Below are 23,634 nucleotides of genomic sequence, written 5' to 3'. Positions count from 1 at the left end.
TATATAAACAAAGTCTGTTAATTTGATTATCCTCTAAATTTGCTGGCTTAGACATTCAAAACATACAGCATACAGTTTAAAAGAAAGTAGACATAATTCTTAAGGGGGTAAGATACCAATATTCCATTTATCTCTTTGTAATGAAGTTAAAGTTGTAAAACAACAAAAACTGATCACAAAAAGACTAATATTATCTTTTCATTGTGGTTCCATTTATTTTTGTTTTCTTAAGCCTATACTTCCATTTTTTTCCGGTAAATGTTTTCTTTATCAACAAATTCAAACCACGACTGAAAACAGAAAACAGGTCGATGCATTTCTTTTCTTATGATGCACAAATTGTTTATGCTTCAATTAAAAGATGACTGTGATGGTTTGACATTTGAATAATGCCAGTGAAACTCAATAACGTGTGTCGGTGATTAGATTGATTTGATTTGTCTGTTTGTTCGCAACTTGTAAGAAGACAAATCAAATATTTTATCCTCTGTGAGGAGACACAATTTTTTTGCCACTTATTTTAAAAGGCTCTTTGTTGTTGGCATTCTCCTCGTTTCACTGCACTTGTGTGACATGTGACGCGTAAAACAGAAACATATATTTTTTCACATTCTGAACTAATAACTTGGATGTCAAGACAAAGATTGGTAGACGTGCCTCTGCTCGCCTGCCACACTGATGGAAGGAGATGACACTGTAGCTGAGCACTAAGCTCAGAATGATATGATCAGACCTCGACCTGTCTGACGTCTTCTCTCACCTCTTCCACCCTTTATATTAGTCTGAGCATCATAATGTATTGACAGGCAGCTATCTACAATGTGTGACAGTTTATTATGTGATAAGAAATAATTTTCTTATTAATGAAAATATGTTAGCAGCTGGAGAATTGAAATTTTACAAATGATTTAAGTTTTCATTAGCATGTAATTCCTACTGAACGTGAGGGCTGTTTATCAGTGTCAGGGGGAAGGAGGATGCAAGCCAATCTCACAGTCAAGTCACAGCATCTCAGTCACAGCGTTTGGCTCGGGACCCCGTGAGGCTGCATGTTCACAATTTGTATCTGCACGTGTGCTGCTGTTATCTGTTCAGCTTATCTGCTTCAAATTTTTTGAATAAACTTTTGACAATCTGAAGAGTTGTTGTTTCTGACATGCATTTATTACGTTTTAGTCTCAAAATGCCAGATGAAATCAAATAGAAGTCATCGGTAAAATGTCAGTGGAATAAAGCTGCAGGCTTTCTGTTTGGTAAATTAGGCAAAAGTTACATGTTACCACAGCCTAGATCCTGGCACTTTAGGAGAATGATTGAGGAGGTGAAGAAGGACAACCTGAAGGCAGGATGGTGAAGATCCTTAAGGCATATGGTATTCCTCCCAATAAACTCCGGGCAATAGAGACCATGTACGCTGGAACAAAGGCCAAGGTGGTGACCCCAGATGGCAACAGTAAGGAGTTTGACATCCTGTCTGGGGTAATGCAAGAGGACACATTAGTCCCCTTCCTCTTCATCATAGTCCTGGATTATGTGTTCAGGAAGGCAATCAGCGGGCGAGAGCAGGATCTTGGCTTCACGCTAACACCAAGAAAGTCGAGATGGCACCCCACAGTCGTCCTCACAGACCTTGACTATGCAGATGACATCAGTCTGCTTTCGGACAATGTGGAACAAGCACAAGAACTACTGAACAGAGTAGAGCTAGAGCGCGCCAAGGTTGGCCTTAGGTTAAATGCCAAGAAAACTGAGGTCATCACCTACAACGTTCCACCGGAACATCAACCTCTGACAACAGCAGGAGGTACTGTGCTGGAAGAAGTCGAGGACTTCAAGTACCTGGGCTCATGGGTCAACTCAGCTGAGCAAGATATAAAAGTGAGGAAGGCACTAGCATGGAGGGCCCTGAATGGCATGACCAGTGTATGGAACACCAACCTCCCCCAACAAATCAAACTCAGCTTCTTCTATGCAACAATAGAGTCTGTTCTCCTCTATGGCAGTGAATGCTGGACTTTGAAGCCAACCCTTCAGAAGTCTCTAGATGGGTGCTACACCAGGATGTAGCGGGCAGTGCTTAACATCAGCAAGAACACGCACGTAACCAACAGGAGCCTGTATGAGGGGATACCAAGGGTGAGTGAGAAGATCACTGTAAGGAGAATGAGACTAGCAGGGCACTGTCAAAGACATCGAGAGCTGCCAGCCAGCAAATTGGTGCCGTGGGAACCGACACATGGGCATCGGTCACGAGGACGTCCCACGCTAACATACGTGGACATACTCAAGAAGGATGCAGGAGCTCAAAGTACCAACGAATTGGCCAGATGTATGGAGAATCGGGACGACTGGAAACAACGATGGAGGGCTTGTCTGAGGACGACCTAGAAGTGCTCATTTATGTCACCAAGTTTCTCTATTAAATACAGGCAAGGTCCTCAGGAAAGTCTACAGATATGCAGACTTACAGACCATTAGCATTAACCAGTTCCCGTCACAGCATCAAGCACTTGACGATGTGGACGGCCCTGAGCCCTCATGCATGTAGCAGGAACTTGAATGAAATATGGCACTTTGTACTTTACATACAGCAGTGTACATGTCGAACTCTGTATGTACAATATTGATTCTGTGTTTTATGGATGAGAGTCCTCTGAGCAGACTCTGGATGGACTAGAAAATAATGCATGTGTATCCGTGGTGTCCGCAGCTGTTCATGTGCAGGTAAGTATAATCAAGGCGAGGTACAACAAAAGTTGTTCAGGAAAAAATGCTGCCTAAGTCAGAATATATTCAAGCATGTGGTGACACTCATGCCAAATGGAGACATTTTTGTCCAAAGAGCTGCAACTCATATACAAGCAGATGTGAATCCTTCCTTCTAGCATATCTGAGGACTCACATTAGCTAAAGTGAACATTAATTATGTCAGAGCATGCCCCACTAAAAATAATGTACATAACTTCCGCAAAGGACACAATGTGGAGCATCTGATTTGATGGAGCCCAATAAAGCTTCATCACCAGCACTTAATGGTTGCTGCTATTTATCCAGAGCTCTCAGGGCCAAATGACAAGCTACAGAATCCCTCAAGTGGCTGGCATCCTTACAGATTCATTCAGAAAGCAAATAAAACTCCCTGCTTCAAAGAGGCAGAAAATAGGTTTAATGACTGTTCAAATGGAAATGTCTGTATGCAAATTTCACAACAGCTCAGATTTGTGTGCCTAATGAAAAGTGTGCTTGTAATTTAAAGCATATGTTGGAATGACTAGCATGCAACAGTTTATTTCCTGTAATGGAAAACACTTTGTCCTTGTGAGCAAAAAGGTCCTGGCCAAAGTCGGCAGGTGATATACGATTAATAGAAACAAACAAGATATAAAAGCCTGCACAGAGTAAGTGTTGGGTTTACTTTGCCTCTATAGGGTTCATTATGCTCTTAACCCGGCGACTGGTCTCTTCATTATATGCTGTTGAAAATAAATGCAGCGGATGGACATTCAGTCTGAACTGTGGACTGAAGGAATGTTTGTAATTTGGCTGCAATCAACAATACATTATTACATTCTACAAACACTTTGACTAGAACTCTGCCTCTCTGAGAACACTGCAGAAAATGACACAAAGAAGTTCCCTGTAATCACAAACTGCATGCTGCAAAATTTCAACAGATAGAGATTTTAGACACACACACACTTCAGGATAAAATTCAACTTCATCTCCGCAGTTATTTTAGGATTTGAAAATTACAAATGGTTGCACTTAACCAAGAAATTCTGATTAACAGAATCTGAGATTACACTGTTATTTGGTCAGCTTTGAAATTCAGAAGGCCTGATCTCAAGCATCCAGCTCCTGAATCCCAGCTGCCCCCATTCACTGTGAACTCTCCTCTCCAGAACCAGCTCTGTCTGTCAGCTTTAATTAGCACTTTGTGTATTTGAGTCTTATGGAATGCAGTACTATTTGTGGTGTTATTGTCCTCTTCTGTGCAACCTTGCCTTGCACTTTACATTGTTGCGTCATTGCACTTTAAATAGTATTGTTATGCTTTGTTCAAATGTATACAAACTACATAATAATCGAACCGAGAAGAAATAAAAGTGAATAAAATGGTCCTGGTGTCTGAAGTATTTCTAAGGTGGTAAAAACATGATTGCACAAGATTAGTGGCGTCAAAGGTCATCCAGTTTGTAACACTAGTAATGCAGTGTGAGAGAGAAATCAGCAAACCAAGCCCAGAGAGACTAACAGGCAGGTAGAGCAGTGTATTGTCGGTATAAAAATAAAAGTGGAAGCATGTATAATGAAAAATTAAATAGGTCCTAAAATTGACCTCTGTGGGACACCATACTTGACTGAAGGAAATGATGACTGTCGTTGGTGTATACACAAATCACAGATGCTGTGATTCACTGTGTCTGCAATGAGGTCCAGCAGCACCAGGACTGAGCACATTGTTCTCAATTTGAAAAATGTGTTATTTTGAGGGAGAGAGAGATCCAACCCAGGTTTTTTTTTTTTTTTTCTTTCAGCAGTGGGGTTACACAAGCTCAGCAAGAAGGTCAGCAATGCCCGCAAAGCACTACCCATGTTCAATTAACCATCAAGGCTGATGTCTTCCCTTAAATGCTCAGGTGACAGACATCTGACAAATCAAAGAAGGACATGTAGCAACAGTTAGGACTTAATCAGAGGGCAAACAAGGGTGTCTGTAAAGAAAAATAAATTTAAAAAAGGTTTTTAAAAAATGCTAGGAACCTTGCTGCATGGTGTAACAAAATATTTTTTTTCTTTGGATGTCATTGAGATTTGGATTTGTTACACGTAATTCTTGTGTTCAAACAGATTATTTGTTTCGTCTTATGTGGTGGCAACAATTGCAACAATTACAGGTACTCTACATGTCTTCCTGTAGCCCAAATATTTCCATTTAGGCATCCTAAGCCACTAGAGTATTGTAGACGCTAGGAACAGCAGAAGCTATTCATCTTAAAATCAATACATTTTGGTGTAGATGCAGGCTTGGTTTGATTAGTATTTAATTGTGTGCTTGTGGCTAAAAGGGTCTGTATGTTTTAAATAATGAATACAGAATTGCACCTTCCCTGAAGACACATGCAAATGCAAGACAAAACTTATTGTGCTACTTTAACGTAGCACAATAAGTATAAAAAAATATACAGCATAGACAAAACTCTGTCTTCGTTCTCAGTGAATTAAAATATTTTAATGGATTTTCCCATTTCTGATATGTCAGGTTTAAATATACCCTGGGACACACTGCTTATCTTGGTGAAGCAAACATGTTGTTTAGAGTGTGGATTACACCGAGGCCCGGTTTTTAAAGCATTTGAATAGAGTGACATTTTCAACAGCCTGAGGCTCCTGCAAACCTCGGGGACTGAGCTCAGACAGGTGGAAGACAAGCACTCAGTGTCCTTGACTTTCAAAAAAGTCTGTGAAAACAACCTGAAACTTTTCAGCGGTCACGTATTTTACTCATTTAACTTGACTGTTGATTAGTTTTCTCTGCCTGGAAAACAAGCAAGTTGTTGTATTTTACAGATGTTGTGACATAGTTTTGAAAAAAGAACCAGATGTGTGACAGCAACACAATTATAAATCTCATTAGTGTGATGACAGAAAATACTTTTCATTTTGTCTAGAACATAATCAACAACTAATTATGTGCAGAATTTGGCATGCAACATGTTCAGTGTTGTGGTTTCATTTGGATTTTGTTCACAACTGGCCGTGTATGTTTTCATCACATCAACATCACTTCATGTCAAATGATTCTGAATATACTATAAACACAGGCCCCTAAATAGAAACTCGGTGAAACAAAAGTAAATACACTTAACGTCACTGCCACACATATTAGAAAATCTGTGATCACTGAAACCAAATTATGTATGAACATGGTTATAAACTGACTTGTAAACACCAGAACTTTCTTAGTTCTTTCTTAGTTGCATGTCTGCATCATCGCCCCACAATTGTCAGAGGGACTTCAAAATCTGATTGTGAGAAGTGCACAGGAAGTAACCATCTAAACATTAGCTGAAACACAGCTGTAGCAGGAGATACAAAACAAGCCGTAGTACCACTGATCAGAGCTGCAGAGGTGGACCTTCTAAAATGACACGATGGACAATGTGCTACTTTTAGGATCTCTGATTTTTGGGAACAACTCAAACAGTGAGAAGAATGGTGCATAATGTCAACCTTTACTGGCGACATCGAAAAAAAAACATCCTTGCTTGCTGTTCAGCACAAAACTGTAAGATAAAACTTTGCAAAACAGCATAACAATGAATGTTGGAGCACCTTCTTTGGTCAGATGAAACCAAGACACTCAGCTCAGATGGGGCTGAGCATGTTGGAGGTGAACATGGTCACCACAGTGAATGCATAGTCCTGACAGTAAAGCACATAAGTGGAGGTGTGATGATATGGGGCTGAATAAGGGCAAAAGGTGTTGGAGGGATGAAATGTATAGATGGTACTATAAATGCTTGTAGATATACCAAAATACTTTGACGTTGACAAGGGAAAGGAACACAACCTTTTCAGCAAGGAACAGCTGGAGACAAAACACATCTGCATAATGACAGAACATTTCTCCAGAACCTTGTGCAAATATGGTTTCGTCCATGAAAGATTGAGTCTGACATCAAAAATAAAGGTTGACATGTGGCACTTATCCAGATTGTTTCCTCCTGACTAGATCCTTGCTTGTGTTGTATCTGCTCTCCGATGTACGTCACTGTGGATAAAAGCATCTGCCAAATGAAACTGTAGAAGATGACGAATTAAAAAATATGTGTGAAATGTAAATCTTGGAAAGTGCTTTTGTTTGGAGTTTCTGTTGTGGAGTCTCACAATAGAAACTCCAAATATCTTTAATATTGTATGTTTAATTTTACAGAAGAGCAAATTTCCTACTGTTCCGCTTAAAAGAAGTTCAATTACAGAAAGGTAACACAATTTAGAATCACTTGACATTTAAGTGATATTGCACAGAGATGTCCTCACTGTTGTTGTTCACCGTATTAACTCCTGCTGGATACAAACGCGCGGTAAAATTAGTTATAATATAGTCATAATAGTTCAGTGGTGTTTGTTTGGTGTTCACACAGGTTTGACTGGAGTTTCCTCACCTTCTGGCCTCTGGGTTTGTTATGAACGCATCACACAAGGCAGGCGTGAACGCAGCTCGGTGAATGAGGTGTGAGGTAAATGCTGCGTATATCACAGCAGGTTGTTACATGAGTAAGACTGTTGTGTGAATGGAAACTTTCCGTCATTCAATTTCTCTATTAGACAGCTAAACCGATACCGAGCATCACCCTCTGTCTCCATCCCCCATCTATCCACACCTCCTCTTTTCACCCCTGTCTTGTATGTATGGTCTCCTGGTGCTCCAGTACATCAGATGTATTCAAGCTGCAGGTCTCCCTCTGCCCATGTCGTTGGTTAATTACACAAATTACATGATAGCTGCATACTATAAGCAGCTGTTACGGAAATGGAAAGCCACAACTGTGTACTTTAACCCTCTGATTTCCAAAACCACTTATGGGTTTGAAAGACATTTTGTCACTAAAAAATCTGTACACCAGACAGAATCTTTGGATTTTCAAGATTTGAGGCCCCTCACCTACTCATGCACGATGTGTGGCTCTATCCCCAAAAATGAACCAAGTTTCGGTGTAAAACCGTTGCATTCACTCAACAATGACTTTGTTTTACACATCTCATTTAAAACTTTGCCAAAATAAGCTGCTTGCTCCAACTGGACTATGTAAAAAACAAAAAAAAATCTTGGCACAACGAGGGAGTCGTTGGCCATTCCTTCACTTTTCAGCTGACCGGCAGGCTGCGTTGACATAGAACAGATAGAAGACAACTATGGAAAGTAATTAAAAATGGAAATAATTAAATATCTAGAGTTTGTATAGCTACCTTTTTACAGTATTAATAATACTTGTGGGCGCTTGTGGGCAAAAATGTTCATATAGATTGCAGGTTTTATCTTTTTTTTTGTGAAAAAATGAGCAATCAAAGAAATTAAACTGTTGATTTAAAAAAAAAAAAATTGAATTTGTGGCATTGTTTTAAAAAAAAAAATTAATTTGTGGCATTATAACTGTTATAAGTTCTCTCTCCTTCTAGTCATAGTTGTGACTTTATACTGCAGTGAAAAATGAATCAACAGTGAGGAGAAATAGGACAGGAGCAAAAAATGGCCAGAAACTGCTTGGAGTTAAGAGGGTTAAGGAGGAGTAAATACATCCATCCATTCATTATCTATACACCGCTTAATCCTCACTCGGGTTACGAGGGGCTGGAGTCTATCCCAGTTGTCTTAAGGTGAAGACAGGGGACACCCTGGACAGGTCACCAGTCTATCACAGGGCTACACTTAGAGACAGACAACCAAGCACACTCACATTCACACCCACAGACAATATAGAATCACCAGTTAACCTCAGCATGTTTTTGGACTGTAGCACAGAAAGAACATGCAAACTCCACAAAGTAAGGCCTAGGACGCGAACAGGGAACCTTCTAGCTGTGAGGCGACAGTGCTAGCTACCAAACCACTGCAGCCCCAAGAGGAGAACATTCAGTTTCATAATGATTATGTATATTGTGCTTTTATAGACACAGAGAGTTTTATGAGCATCCTCACACCCCACTGCTTAATGAGAATGAGATTGATTTTTCTTTCCAACCAGTTAGGGAAAAAGCAATGACTTGATGTTAAACTTCAGTTTGTTGCTTCCAGCTGTTTGTAGGATTCTCTCCACGAAGTTTATTAAATATTTTCAGCATCAGACAGCAATAGGGTTTATATCAGCATCTCCAAAGAGAGAGAGGTGTGATCATCTATGCTCAACAAACACAACCATTACATCACTAATTACTTATAATTACACATAATCTCAGACATGGAGACATTGATACAGCACTGACACTGTGTGCTGCTCTGACTGCAGACAGGTGAGCTGTCACAGCCACAGCAGGTAAGTCATCAGTTACATGTGAATCCTGAGCTCCATCCAACTGGATATTATTACAAGTCCACTTAGCAAAGTCAAAATATTGTTGTCATGCAGACTTTTTTGTTAAATTTTCTTTTTAATTTTTTGAGTTTTGTGTTTCATAGCAGGATGTTTGCACCAGTGACAGAAATCCTGACTCTTGGTGTTGCTGTGCCATCTCCAGATTGTTCATCTGTTCATCTCTATAGGAAAAAAAGGAAACTCTGTAGAGGCTCCACTGCTGGACAGCAGGGCTGCAGCAGGTACCTGAGGCAGCTTGATTCATGTCCGCTCCTGTCGCTATCAGCTGCCCATCTCCCCCCTCTCCCCCACCTCTCTCTCTCTCTCTCTCTCTCTCTCTCTCTCGCCCATCCTTGCTCTCGTCACAACCACGCAATGGTCCAGGAGGGAGGGCGTCCACGGTGGGTGACAGCGACCATGTCACACAGAATCTGCTCCTATAAGAAGCAGCTCCGGCCGCAGAGCAGCTCACACTTTCTCCGCTCAGGTGCGCCTTGCAGACAGAAATGCGCGTAATGGAGCGCACCTTCCGAGAGCAGCTTTTCTTCCTGGTCTTGTGTCTGTCTGTCCTCAAAGGAGACTCCAGATATATTGAGGTAGGTGGACTGAAACTTTCCTCATGTTCCCTTCTGTAAAGAGTCACAGCTGTCTGGTAAACTTTGCTCACTCATCTCTTTTCTGTCTCCTGCAGAACAACGAAATCTCAAAAGATGAATTATACTCGTTTTTCAACTCGGAGCTCAAGAGAGAAACACCTGAGGAGCTGATGTACCGTCGACCTTTACGTAAGTCACGTCACATCCACAACTTGTAATCAATATAACTGACTGGTTGAACAGCTTTTAAGTGTGTTCGAATATAAAAATAGTCATTTGCGTTTTATTTAACTTTTGTAAATCATTTCTCAGCCTGTTTTCTTTCTATTAAGATTTAACATCGTTGTATTAACCCAGCATGAAAACTGAAGAAATGTAACAAAAATAAGTCATTAAGAAATATTTTTGTACCCTAAAAAAATGCATCTACAATGGATACACTGATTTTTTTCTTTTTTCAAATCCTATTTCGACTTATTATCAACGCTTATTGATGTTATGCACTGATGAAAATCAGAATCAGAATCAGAAATACTTTATTGATCCCCCAGGGGAAGCTGCTTTTAGTTGCAGATGCTCCCAATCAAAAGTCTTAAAGAAGTTGAAGTAAAAAATATATAATAAAATTAAAAGTATTTATTTAAAACTACAATAAAAAATAAATGACAAGAAAAGATACTTATATAACATTTTAGTTGTGAAAGTGTTCATAATTATACAAGATGCTGCTCATTTTCTAAACCAATCTGTGTAATGTTACAGAACCAACACTTCTGTTCTGTTAACAGTCAATAGTTAGATAAAACATACAGGCTTAAACTTGAATTGAACAGCTTCATCTAAGACATAATCACATCATATTTGTGAATTCATGATAAATTTGCAAATGTGTTGAAACAGTCATTCGATGTCTAAAATTCCATGTAAAAATGAGCAGTTTGTGGTTATTTAGATGTTATTTCACATTAGAAAAAAAATCTGTATTTTTGAAATTTTCTTGATATTGTTGTGCAATGAAATGAATTGAAATGAAAAATACTTTATTTATCCCAGAAGGGAAATTCAATAAAATAATATAATTTTTCACGTAATAAAACAATCTGTAAAATAAAAAGCAAAATTTCTTTAAAACAGACTTTTTTAAGTGTGCAATGTAATTACATCTTTAAAAATCACTGATTAAACAAAATTCAAACACATCTTGTGCATTTATTTTGAGGTGGTTCCACGTGCACATGTAAGCTGTAACTGTAGAAATGCCTTCATGTCTCCCAGGCTGCCTGGACATGGTCGCGGTGGAGGGTCAGTTCACCTTCACAGCAGAGCGTCCTCAGCTCAGCTGTGCTGCGTTCTTCATGGCAGAGCCCAACGAAGTGATCAGTGTGGATTATGACAGTGTTGACATCGACTGCAGAGGCGGAGACTTCATCACTGTGAGCGTTTCACTGCTTTTACACCCGTCACCCGTCTTCCACACAGACAGCTTCTTAGGTCTAGCCCTGAACTCTGCATGTACTTTATAATCACAGGGAGAGAACTGTTAGTTGGTTTTGTCTTGTGGTGCAGCGTGTGCTTTTTTCATGCCATCAAACACTTGGCTCAGTTAACTTGATTGACTGAGCTCAGAAACACTTCCTGATTAGACAAAAATCCTCCTTTAATGTAAAGCTCGTTTAGCCTGCTTACTTTAGGTGATCTGACCTTTAAGCACACCTCCACGGCTACAGGCCGACACGCTCTGCACGCTAGACACATCATGAACTCTTAAGAGTTGAATGTTCTGCAGACAGATCAGCAAAAACTGCTTCTTAATTTGGAATAATTTTACATTGAACCTCTGATCTCGAAGTAGTTTCGGGGCATTTATTGCTGTTGTCACATTTTTACTAACTGGAGACTCATTTTATCACTGTAATATAAAGTCCTGCACCTTGATGGAAACAGCACAGCCATGGCTAGAAGTAGAGAGAACTTAGAAATGTCTTTCAATAATATTTCAATATCTTTGATAGTTTATTTTTCAAAAGTAAAAAAAAAAAAAAAAAAGAAATTGACATGCACTGTATTTTTTTTGAAGTGCCCACCAAGTGTTACCAATGCTGAAAAATATAAAACTCCACATAGTATAGATATGTGAGTATTTACAATTTGAATTTGTTTTTCTTCCATGTGTGATGTGTGATGTTCAGCCGAACAGTCACTGAATCTTCATAATGTGAATGTTGGTCGCAACTGAGCCACTAATAGCTTCACAATTGAGCCATGAAGAGCAGAATTTTCCATCTGTTCTTGCAAATTATTTATTTTGGGCTAAATTTGACATAGGACAAGTAGAATAAAGTGATTTTGCTGAATGATACTAAGCTTAGATTTTGTTTAACCCTGTTCAGGACTTTCATGTTGCCATACGTAGAAGGTCTTTCAGGGTCCATTGGACCCCAAGAAAGAATATGTGCAAAATATTTGTTGGTTTTCATTCTAGACTTTTATACTTTGTTAAATATATTTTCTGATAAGTTGACATATTTTTGGTTTCAAATGCCTGACAAATGTCCATCTTTTTATCCTAAAAAACAACAACAACAAAAAACATACCTGTCACCTAAACCAAATGGCCTGGGGTCCAAAAGATCCCAAAAGGCCTGCATAGGGTTAATATTTGTGCAGATTAGTTCAAGAACCATCAGAAGGTTGACAGCCAGACTCTTTTCTTTCTTTCAAAGTGTTTTCACAACAAAATGTGTAATTTTGCCTATTTTTTAAAGATAACATGCCTTTCAAACACACAAGCAGGTTTTGGGGTTCGGAGAATTTTGTTCACGTTCTTGGATGACTGGGTATTAAATCCTACTGACAGCATCTCTCTCTTTTCGTGTCCCGTGAAGGTGTTTGACGGCTGGGTGATGAAAGGACAGAAGTTCCCCAGCTCCCAGGATCACGCGCTGCCTGTGCACGAGCGCTACGTGGACTACTGCGACTCGGGATCACTGAGGAAAAGCGTGCGCTCCTCTCAGAACGTGGCCATGGTCTTCTTCCGCATCCACAACGCCGGCAGCAGCTTCACGCTGACAGTCAGGAAACACATCAACCCCTTCCGTAAGTGGATAATCACAGTCAATCAATCATACACGCACACAAATATAACCATTTCAGCTGTCAACCCATTTCTGCAGCAATTAATGTGTGATTGAGGTGGTGATAGTCGAAGCCTGGCAGGGGGGGCTTTGCTCATCAGCTGCACTAACGGGGGGCAGTTTGTCGTCACTTTGTCTATAAACAGCCTGCAAATGTTGTCTTGAAGTAACATGTAAGGAAAGGACAAATGTAAAGGCTGCACTCAACCCAGAATTAGTTGATTTAGATGTTTGTCACCCTGATGACTTTAAAATTATTAATTTTGTTGATACCAAAATTAGCCTGATAACTCTGAAGCTAACTCTTATCTGATCTGTACAAATCAGAAGAGTCATAAAAAGCAAAGAAATCCTCCCTTCTTAACACAGAAGATCATTTAATTAATTCACCTTCTGACTAACAATGTAGACGGATGCTTCATGTTTGTCAGCGCATGTGTTCTACCCCTCATTTGTATGTAAATCACCCATATCTGTATGTTCCTCTGCCTCTGAGGATCCGTCATGCTTTAAACGAGCCTCCTGGTCTCTCTGCAGCCTGTAATGTCATCTCCCAGTCACCAGAGGGCAGTTACACAATGGTGATCCCGCAGCAGCACAGAAACTGCAGCTTCTCCATCATATATCCAGTGGAGATCGACATCTCAGAGTTCAGCCTGGGACACTACAACAACTTCCCCAAGGTGAACAAAGTCATTAAACACACTTTAGTGTCGCCTCAGCGCTCTCGATTCTTCGCCTCAACATGTTGCCTCAGCAGGCACTAAGTCCAGTGCAATCTACAGTGGAGACGAATTTAAACTTGTTCAGAACATTTAAAGCAGTGAAAAATGACAATAGGTAAACAAGTGCCTCAGTGAAATAATGTTTCCTACTGATTTGAGTGAACCAAGCCTTTAAAACCTTGTTGGTACGTACAGGTCTTGTGCTGTGATGAGCTCTTAGCTTTACAGTTTGAAAGGATTAATTTAGCAAAAATTAAAAGTCTTTAAGTTCCTGCCAGGCAAAAGCATTCATTTATAGGACCTCCTAAAATGATCCTGTTGGCTGTGGTCTACTTTTGTTGAAGCAACATAATATTATATTCTTTTATATTAATGGTGGGTCACATGATAGCAAAAGTCAGAGTTTCTCCTGCACAGAGAAATTCTGGCACCTACAAGCTAAATCACAAACATCAGCAGGATATGAACTGAGGGAAAAAATATTAAACAGCTTATTGGGGTTTCATTTACTCAACCAAAGTAGACATTTGTGTTCATCAAATGATTAAAAAAAAACAAAACCAAAAAAACAAGAAAATGCATAAACTTCTGTCAAAAAAGGTAACAAGGACCGATCGTGCTTAATGTGCATAGTCACCCTCCAAACACCTGCAAGTGAGGAATGAACACCTGACTTTGCTGTTCCTCTCAGGTGTTCAGAGTATTTAAACATCTTTGAGCTCGCAGTTTAGATTTTCCTGCATAACAACTTTACAGTTTTGGTTCAGCCACAGATGACAGACTGCTCTGTGTGTTACACAACATCAGGCAGACACAGGTGGTGAATAGCTTGAGAGCTCTGTCGAACACTGAGCTGCTTAAGAGAGAGATATTTCTGTCAGACGTTGGTGGAGACCAAAACAGAGCTCAGAGGCGAGTGAATATTGGACTGGCATTCAACAGGTGAACGAAAACTCCAAATTGCCCTGCTGGATTGTAAAAATGCAGCTATTTGCTAACATGTGAACCAGTTCAACTTAAAACCTGACCTTGCTACGGACCAGAAAACAGTTCATCCCTCTGTAATGGACAAATGGTTGCAATGTAATGGTCCTTAACACTTTGTACAACGCTCCAAGGGCATCAAACCACCTCATAGCTCATCTGAAGCTCTTCAAACAAGTGACAGTGTTTCACTTTCAACATGACATGAGTCTATGTTTCATGCAGTCGAAGTAACAGATCGACTTGTACAAGTTTACGATGTATTGTCTCTAGCATGTATGGAAAACATCACGAATGTACCGTGGCTCAGTCTGTCAGTGTGTTCGGTGTGTCTGAATGAAAGCGTAAGGAGCAGCAGTGTTACAGTGACCGACATCCAAATGACAGAATGCTTTAACATGTGGATGAAGTCAACAACGTTAAGTAAAAGACTGTAGAGGACACTTACATTTCTGGGACATTTAAAGGATCTGATCTACTGGTAATAAAAGTTGTGTTTCACTGGATCAGATATGAATCATGTTTGTAGTCGTACTAGAAGCCAAGGTTCTAGAAATGTTGGTCTGTTGGTTCACCGCTTTGGACGGAAATATCTCAGTGACTCTTGGATGAATTGCCAAAACATTTGTTCGCATTTTTAACCTGAAGGTGAAAATTTGTCATTTCAGCAATGTAGATAAAAACAAAGAAAAAAGTGACTAGGGTGAAGAATAATCTCCTCTGATGCGGTCCTCTGACTTCTCCTCTACCACCACCAGCAGCTGTAATTTGTGCAACACCTCGGTTCATGACCAAATGTACATGCAGCAAATGACCCTCCCTCAGCTGTACTTTTTGTTTAGTGCTTATTAGGAAATATTATCATCCAAATATCCGTGTTTACACCATGATTGTCACTGAGAATCACAGAAAGCTTTATGTGTCCCAAAGGGCTTCAGAGGAGGTCCAGCTTGGACCTGAGCTGTGGCTGATTTAATGTGTTTCACCAGATGTTTTTTGCTATAACACGTTAAATAGTCTGTTGTGAAAAGGTTATTTTAGCTGAGTACACTGTACAAGAAAATACAAAACAAAAACTATTTTTAATTTTATTATTATTAGTAGTAGTAACAACAACAACAACAACAACAATAATACTAATACTACTACTACTACTACTAATAATAATAATAATAAATGTTATTTAAAAAAGTTTCCCTGTTTGGTAAGCTAACGATAATAACTAGTAAATTACAGAAAAAATAGTATTGTACATGATATTTATTTTAAAACATTCACTTCAAAAATCTGTATTTTTACAATTTTAATTTGTTTTTTGTTTAACCATGAAATTACAATTTTTAACAGTAATTTAATCAGCAAATTATATATATATATATATATATATATATATATATATTATTTGCCTATATATATATATATATAATTATTTTACAGATATTGTTTTGTTAAATTACTAGATAATATGTCATAAAATTCCTTGATAAAAAATATTAATTTATATGTTGACAAAAACAGGCAAAACCTAACTCACGTCCACAGCAAAAATCTGTAGTTTTACAAATAGTTATTTGTTCTTTAACAACATGTGAGCATAAAACAAAACTGTTTCATTGTATTTGCTGTTTTTTGTTTGTTTGTTTTGTTTTGTTTTGTAACAGTTTTTGCATGTTACAGTGTACAAGAGGTTTCTAGGAAAGTGTCAGGAAAATGTAAAAAAAAAAAAAAAAAAAAAAGTTTTAATCCACAGGACACAAATACAAGCATTTGATCAATTTTTTTTAGTCTGGCAAATTAAATCAATTAGTGTGATAAACTGGTTGATGCAAAGTGTTTGTTTAACATTATGTTGATTTCCACAGAGGTCCATGCCTGGATGTGCAGAAACTGGGGATTTTGTGCAGCTTCTGGGAGGAAATGGCATCGATACGTCAAAGCTGCTGCCCATCACAGACCTGTGCATCTCCTTCACTGGACCCAGTGAGTACACACTGATCTAAGCCATCCCTCTTCATGAAATAGACCTCCTGGTTAATACTTCTCCTCCTTTTCCGTTGCAGCCCACATGAAGATCGGCTGTGACAACACGGTGGTGAGGATGGTGTCCAGCGGGAAGTTCGTCAACCGAGTGTCCTTCAGCTACAGGCTACTCGACAGTCAGGAGTTACAGACGATCAAACTCAACAACGTGGAAGATTTCTGTTTCAGCAACTGATCCTAGCAGGGTCATAACGTGACAAATGTATCATTTGACTGCAAACATTTTTAAAAATTGTTTTATTGAAAGCAACAGAACCACCCAGCCAGTCCTTCTGATTCAATCCAAAGATGATAAAGTGTACTAAAAATACAATATATACTGTCATAAGAATATTAAACACTCCAGCATTTACTGGTATCTCTTCCCCCCCATCTTTTCATTCTAGTTGTTGCTAAATAAATCTTAATTAAGTGTCCTTTTGTGTTTGGTGGAAATGCTGTTGATTTCATTTCTGGCTTTGTGTACTATAGGTGTATTTATTAAGATGACACTTATATTGTTAATATGTTATTTATGGGTTTGTGATCAACATTCTTGAAAAGGAATGGTGCTAAAATGAATGTTAGCTTCCGTTTGTGTGAGTGATACATGATGTGCCGAGTCATCCCCTGCTGCATATAACATGGAGGGTAAAGCTTACGGGATACATATGAGACTCATTGCCATTATGCAGTTAAATTTGATAAAAAATAAATAAATAAACAACTTTTTTGTAATAAAATTATACTGCATGACAAAGCAATCAGCTGTGGTTTCCATCTTATTTAAGTTTTCAGAAAATTTATTAAAATACATTTTACAGCTAAAAAAAAAGAAATACATTTCGTGCCTATAAAAGCTTTGTGCTTCTGTAAAACCACTTACTGTAGGTTTTCAATGCATGAAGAAATTCACCACTATTTTCAGCCACTCTGTTCAGAGGAAAATCCTGGCACTATTTCTGTCTCTTTTGTGCACTGCTCCATTAAATTACTTTCAATTCATTAGTTTCAGTGGAGAAACACATATGGGAGGGATTTGTTGCTCCACCTTCCCTGATAGCGCTGTTTCTGTTTGTTCAGTAGTTGTGTACAAAAGCAGTGGACTCACAAACAACAATAGAAGACTATTCTGGAATCATTCTGAGATCTTGAAATGACCAGCTGAATTTATAAAGCCCGTTTGTGTTGACAGTAGACCTGTACACATGTTTGCTTGCAGTTTTTCCTTTTCCAACCATTTCTGATATTGACAATCACAGCATGTAGTGTAACTGCCTCAGTACGGTTCTGTTAACACCTGGCATTAAAGGCAACCTGCATCCTGAGTAATCCAATCACAAGTGCACAGCTCCAAGTACAGGTGTTAATGCATTTAGTATACGCTGAGATCTACTCATTCGGACCACATTTGGAGGTGGTCTGAACCACATATGGACACATACTTTAGCATCACGTGCAAGAATTTGTCCTGGGTCACACTGAAGGACATCCTCTGTATAAGCAGATGCACTCCTGGAGACTGGATCTTTCTTGTTGAGAGGGAGTTTTTTTTTTTCTTCCCACTGCAGCCAACTGCCACTCAAAGGTTTGAATGTGTTGAGTTTCTCTCTGTAAAGTTATACTGTTCATGATAATAAGTCTTGACAAGGGATATCCTAAGTCATTGTCATTCTTTATTTTTTTGGTTATTGGTATCAGCACTAATCTAAGTACTATATCCTTTGTGTAGATCATATGAGGTGTGTCACAAAAGATATATTTCAAATACAATCTACAAGTTTTCCTTTTCGAAGTAATCCCCCTGGAGTCTAACACACTTTCCCAGGACTTGTCCTGCCACAACTCTCCCCTCTTCTTGCGCATTGAACGAAGCAAACACCGCAGGATCTCTTTGTAGACGTGCTGGTTGATCGTCTGAAAGGGAAACTCGTGGTTTGTAGTTTGGGTTTGAAATATCTCTTTTGTGACACCAGTCCTGGAACTTTTCTGGCACACCTCATATAATGCAACACCTCTGACTGGAGGCCATTAAACATCACAGTAGTCGTTGTCATGGTTCTTGCTCCTATAGCTAAACCCCTACAATGCTCTTTGTTTGCCAACATGGAACTGCCCACAGTCCAAGTGGCCACCTGCTGAGGCTGTTACATTATTTAAAATAGGTGTAACAACCAGGTACTAAAGCTAATCTACAACACATTTTCTGACATGCATGTAGGCAGTACAGGTTTTCACCATCTTGTGGAGCCACTGTAGACACATGTAAAGTTAGCATGCTTGCAGTGCGGACAGTGCACAAGGTCAAACATTCTGGCCTGCATGCAAACGTCTGCAGTTTTAAATTTGAGTGGATGTTGAAAGTTTGTCCCATGTACCCTTGCAGATTCATGGAATGCATAATATTCCACAGCTGTCCTTGTGTTCGTCCACAAAGGAGAATAATCAAGTTTTTTTTACTGTCGTGCATAGTTACCACTCAAAGGTCAAATCTGAACCAGGCATTTGGCCGGTGCAAAGAGAAATGATGTACATGTTTATTTGCATATAGAGTGGGGAGGTACTTTCAATCACAAGTGGTTATTTGGAGACGTGTTCCGATGTCAGGTGTGAACTCATGTACTTAGAGCGGTCCAATTGTGATCGACTCAGCCATGTTGTTGTCAGGTGTGACAAGGGCTTAGATCAGCTCCATGCTGTCATCCACACCTGCTACCTGCAGTCCTGCATTCTCAAACATACAGCAACACCCCCTCATTCATCACTCTCCACACAGATGCCAGTTATCTGCAACAATACACCAATAACTATCCATCGCTGTTAAATCTAATTACATCTCAGCTGTTCCATATGCAGCAGTTTATAGAGGACATGAACCGTAGAATGAAGCAGGTGAGTTTAGACTTTGTGGTTGCTTGCCAAGACAGGAGCCTTCAATGACATTCAGGCTTTCAGGGGAGCACGTGCAGCTTCAACGTCTCCTTCAATGTGAATTGATGTCAGTGTCTTTGACGACTGTCTCTGGTACATAACCGCCCCTCCCTATCGATACAGAGAAAACAGCAGGCCATATCTCCAAAAATAATGGCCTGAATGGTACAAACCAATGAGGCAACTAGTGATTAAAGGCCTGCAGGTGTTTTATCATTGATAGACACCTGCAGCCACAGCTGGTGATGAACAACCGCCCACGTCTTTACAGCACAAAACTGTGTGTGTGTGTTGTATTAATAGGAACCTCTAGTGGTCTTGCACTAATTTTAATGGTAGGGAGAAGAATGGTGTGCAGCTGTCTTTAGATACAATTTTTTTTTTCTCAGTGGGTTATAAATAAGGGTTGGCAATGATCTAGATTTTTCCAGGAGACAGTAAATGTTTATCTCCAAACAACTCCTTGTATTTGTATTTTATTCATTTTATTTCTCAAAATTAGGCTGAAAATTGGATGTAACTCATGTTGAAGCTCATTTTTTTTCTGCTGAAACTACAAATAATTTTACGCTAGTTGCAGATTAATTTGGTCATTTAAAAAAAACACACACACACACAAAATAGTGTCCCAAAAAAACAAAATAATGTGAACTGTGGTAAAACTATTGTCTTTTAAAACATGTATATTTTGAATATCTATATAATATGTACACAAGAAGAATGCTTAAGTGAACAATTTTACAAAGTAATTAAATCGATCTGACATCTTGAAAAAGATTTTTTCCTCCCTGGGTTGCAGGAGGAAGCCTCTGTGGTGAGTCATTTGGATTAATATAAACTTGTTACTGGTGTATACCATTAGTCTAATTTTACCATTTTGATGTTGCTCTGACTTAAACAGTAACATCCATACTGGATAACAGAAAGTTTAGATTAGTTTAATTACTGCCAACTATTGTGAATAACTTAACCATGTTAAACCACCAATCAGCAGGGAGGCTTAGCCTATGGCAACGAGGAATTCCTCCATCAAAAGTTCTTCTTTGATACTTTCACATTTTTACAAAAGAAGTATTTGCTGTCTTTCATTCAAACTAATGGACAGACCTCCATATAACTCTCATGTAAACAGTTAAGAAAAGTGATGTGATATTATGTATATATATATTCTTAAAAGACACAGCAGGGTGAGCATTTTCAGTGAGACCAACATGTGTGATTGACTCAAAATGAACCACAGTAATCATGTTTATCTTAGTGAAGCAGAACGTAGTGCAAAAGTGTGTTTCACTGATGTGTTTTTCTAAATATTTTTTTTATGAAAAAGAAGGGATATCAGAGGCAATAAATGAAAAGTCTGTGCACAAAAATAAATGTTTTATTTTTAGGCCCTATAGTTTACATGTTTCACTTCATGAGTGCGCATTATGTTTCTCTGCTTGAAAACGTGTTCCACTGTAACGTGTTACTATCTCAAGCAGCTTCCCATGTATTCCCCCTGTGCTCAGTGATGTGATTAATGAACAAGTCCGATGACGCATTCCCTCCATGACGTGAATAATCTACGACAACATGCTCCAACGGTCGTTTCCTATGGACCGGTATATACATGTACATAATCCCACAACACATCCAGGTGAAGCTACAGCACTCACATTACGCTCTCTTAAGCCTTGAAATGCTTCAAATTCTGTTCAAAGAAAATGTGTTTTGATTGACAGGCTGTCTCTGATGATGGTAGTTATACTGAACTCCTCTGTTATTCTACCGATTGAAAAAATTAAGCCTGACATTTGAATGTAGCCTTTCTGAGAGGAAGATTATCAATAATTTGTCAATCACTCAGCAGGGGCTCAGAGCAGATACAGACACTCAATATTTTGAGAGCTGAGCGTCTCAAAATATCACACCTGCATATTCATGAAGCAATTTTTCAGCAATAGTGTTTTTTTCTTAGCTATGAGAGCAGCATGGCTGGTCCAAGGGTAAAGCGAAAAAACTGGAACAGCTCTTTACCTTTGTGGAGTTGGTCACGGGAGTTTGAGCATCCACACTAGTGCTTAACTTTTAGAAAGCCTACAACCCTGTGGCGGGGGGGTTCTGTAATGACAAGGGGTACTGGGGCCATTGCTACAAACTATCCAGCCCTAGTCTAACCAAAGTAAGAGCTGGGTTTGTATTCTTGCTTGCTTTTTGTGGATGATGTGGTTCTATTGCCGTCATTAGGTAGTAAGCTTTGTCATGCAGCGGATTGGTTTCCAGGTAACTGTGAAGTCTGCATTGTTCCCTGCCAGACATCAGTGAATTGCTCCCTCAGGGTCGGGGTTGAGATGCTGCACTAAGTGAAGGAGTTTAATTATCTGGGGATAGACCTTGGGGTAGACCCAGAAGGAGGGATTACATATCTCATTTGGCCTGGGAACACCGTCAGATCCCCCAGGAGGAACTGGGAGACACTACTGGTGAAAGATACATCTGGAATGAAGTGCATAGTCTCCTGCCACAGTGACCTGAGTCTGGAAAATAAATTGATGAGGACGCCCAGATAGCTCAGCAGGTTGAGTGGGCCCCATGTGCAAAGGTTAGAGTCCCTGTCAGAGCAGCTTGGGTTTGATTCCAGCTCATTATGACTTCCTTTATGTTACTCATGTGTATGGAAATATCTACCTGTCACATGATTGGTTTGTTGGTTGTTCCACCACTTTGATCCATTCTGAACAGCTCCACATCTATGGATGGAAAGCTGTTAAATTTTGAAGACATTCGTGGTCCCCTGATGTAGGAGCATCTTGAGGTTTATATTTTTGGTGCAGTGCCTTGAAGGTATCTCAACAACTGAATGTTTTGCCAGGTTGGATTTTAAGAATGAAATTTGGTTTAGATTGTCATGTTACCAAGAGGATAAACGATTACGTCTTTTCCTGCAGTGTCAAAATAGGTTAAAACTTTTGGTTTGAAATGAAATGTCTCTACAAGTATTAAATCATTTGCCATGATTTTTTATACACACACTGATGTTGCTTCATTTCCTAATGTTGAGTATTACTCAAGTAATCCTGTAACTTTTTATCTAAAAATCATAATTAGGGCAAAAAAATTCAACCTATCCTGTACTTTGGTTTATAATCAAATACCTGAAAAATCAATGACATTCCTTCAGTTTTGTGTTTGTTGTTCATTGGAAAATGTAAGCATGTTAAAAGAAGAAGAAAGTAGTGAAGATATTTTCCATGACATCTGCTCAACATCAGTGGTCCAGTATCATTGTTTCCAGGTGAAGTGAATGACACTGATCATCTTGTTACATTGCTATTTTCTACGGGGAAATCTTGGGTCCTGGAATTTATTTATATACTATTTGAACGTGTATCACCCACCTAAACATTGCTGTAGACCACACACACCCCTTCATAGCAATGGCATTCACTGATGGATATAACACAAAGCACTGTAAAGGAGCATGCATATTACAGGATAAAAATGAATTCTAACATTGTTTGTTTCCAAGTTTCTCTGTCCTGTGCAGCAGCAGATGTGAACCATATGGTGTAAATCACAAGAGACAATATATAGTGACACAAAGCACATCCAACTATTTGTCAGTGTAAGAGACAGATCAAACTGCATGTTAGCCACCAGGGGCTACAAGACAGCATTTTTCACTGGTGTCTTGTCGTCGTTCCCTGAGGGATGACCGTCCTGCTTTCTATAGCAAACAAGCTGCCGTGAAAAATCTGTCACCTCACGTGCTGCCCCACATTACTGGATAATCTGTCACTGAGGGACTAACAGGTGCTCAAAATAGGAAAATTCTTGTGGCTGTGGCTTTCTGAAGGTCTTTGGTCATACATGTGCACCGATGAGCCACAACATTAAAACCAGTGACAGGTGAAGTGGCTAACACTGGTTATCTAGTACAGTGGCACCTGTCAGGAACTGTGATATATCAGTCAGCACGTGGCCTGTCAGTTCTTGAAGTTGATGTTCAATTTTGACAAGTACCAAAATGTAATGTCTAAACCTCTGTGTCAGAGCATCCCAAAACAGCAGGTCTGATGGGGTGTTCCTGGTATACAGTCGTTACCAAAGTGGTCCAAAGATGGACAACCATGGACAGGGTCATGGACACCCAAGGCTAATTGTTGTGTTAAAGAAAAACTGTGGAAAA

General features: G+C 39.3%; 1 protein-coding gene across 1 annotated transcript; it reads left to right on the top strand.

Moving 5' to 3' along the window:
* Positions 1–9,583: 9,583 nt before the first annotated feature.
* crhbp (corticotropin releasing hormone binding protein) lies at positions 9,584–16,731 on the top strand. The gene is made up of 7 exons (XM_008295485.1): positions 9,584–9,673; positions 9,769–9,862; positions 10,949–11,106; positions 12,559–12,769; positions 13,345–13,490; positions 16,379–16,496; positions 16,577–16,731. Exons 1-7 carry the CDS (start codon positions 9,584–9,586, stop codon positions 16,729–16,731), a joined length of 972 nt encoding a protein of 323 aa, XP_008293707.1.
* Positions 16,732–23,634: the final 6,903 nt, after the last annotated feature.

Source organism: Stegastes partitus, unplaced genomic scaffold (genome assembly GCF_000690725.1).
Source record: "Stegastes partitus isolate 25-593 unplaced genomic scaffold, Stegastes_partitus-1.0.2 Scaffold1051, whole genome shotgun sequence".
Taxonomy (NCBI): Eukaryota; Metazoa; Chordata; class Actinopteri; family Pomacentridae; genus Stegastes; species Stegastes partitus.
Note: the sequence above shows the minus strand (reverse complement) of the source record. Positions and strands in the feature narration are given on the sequence as shown.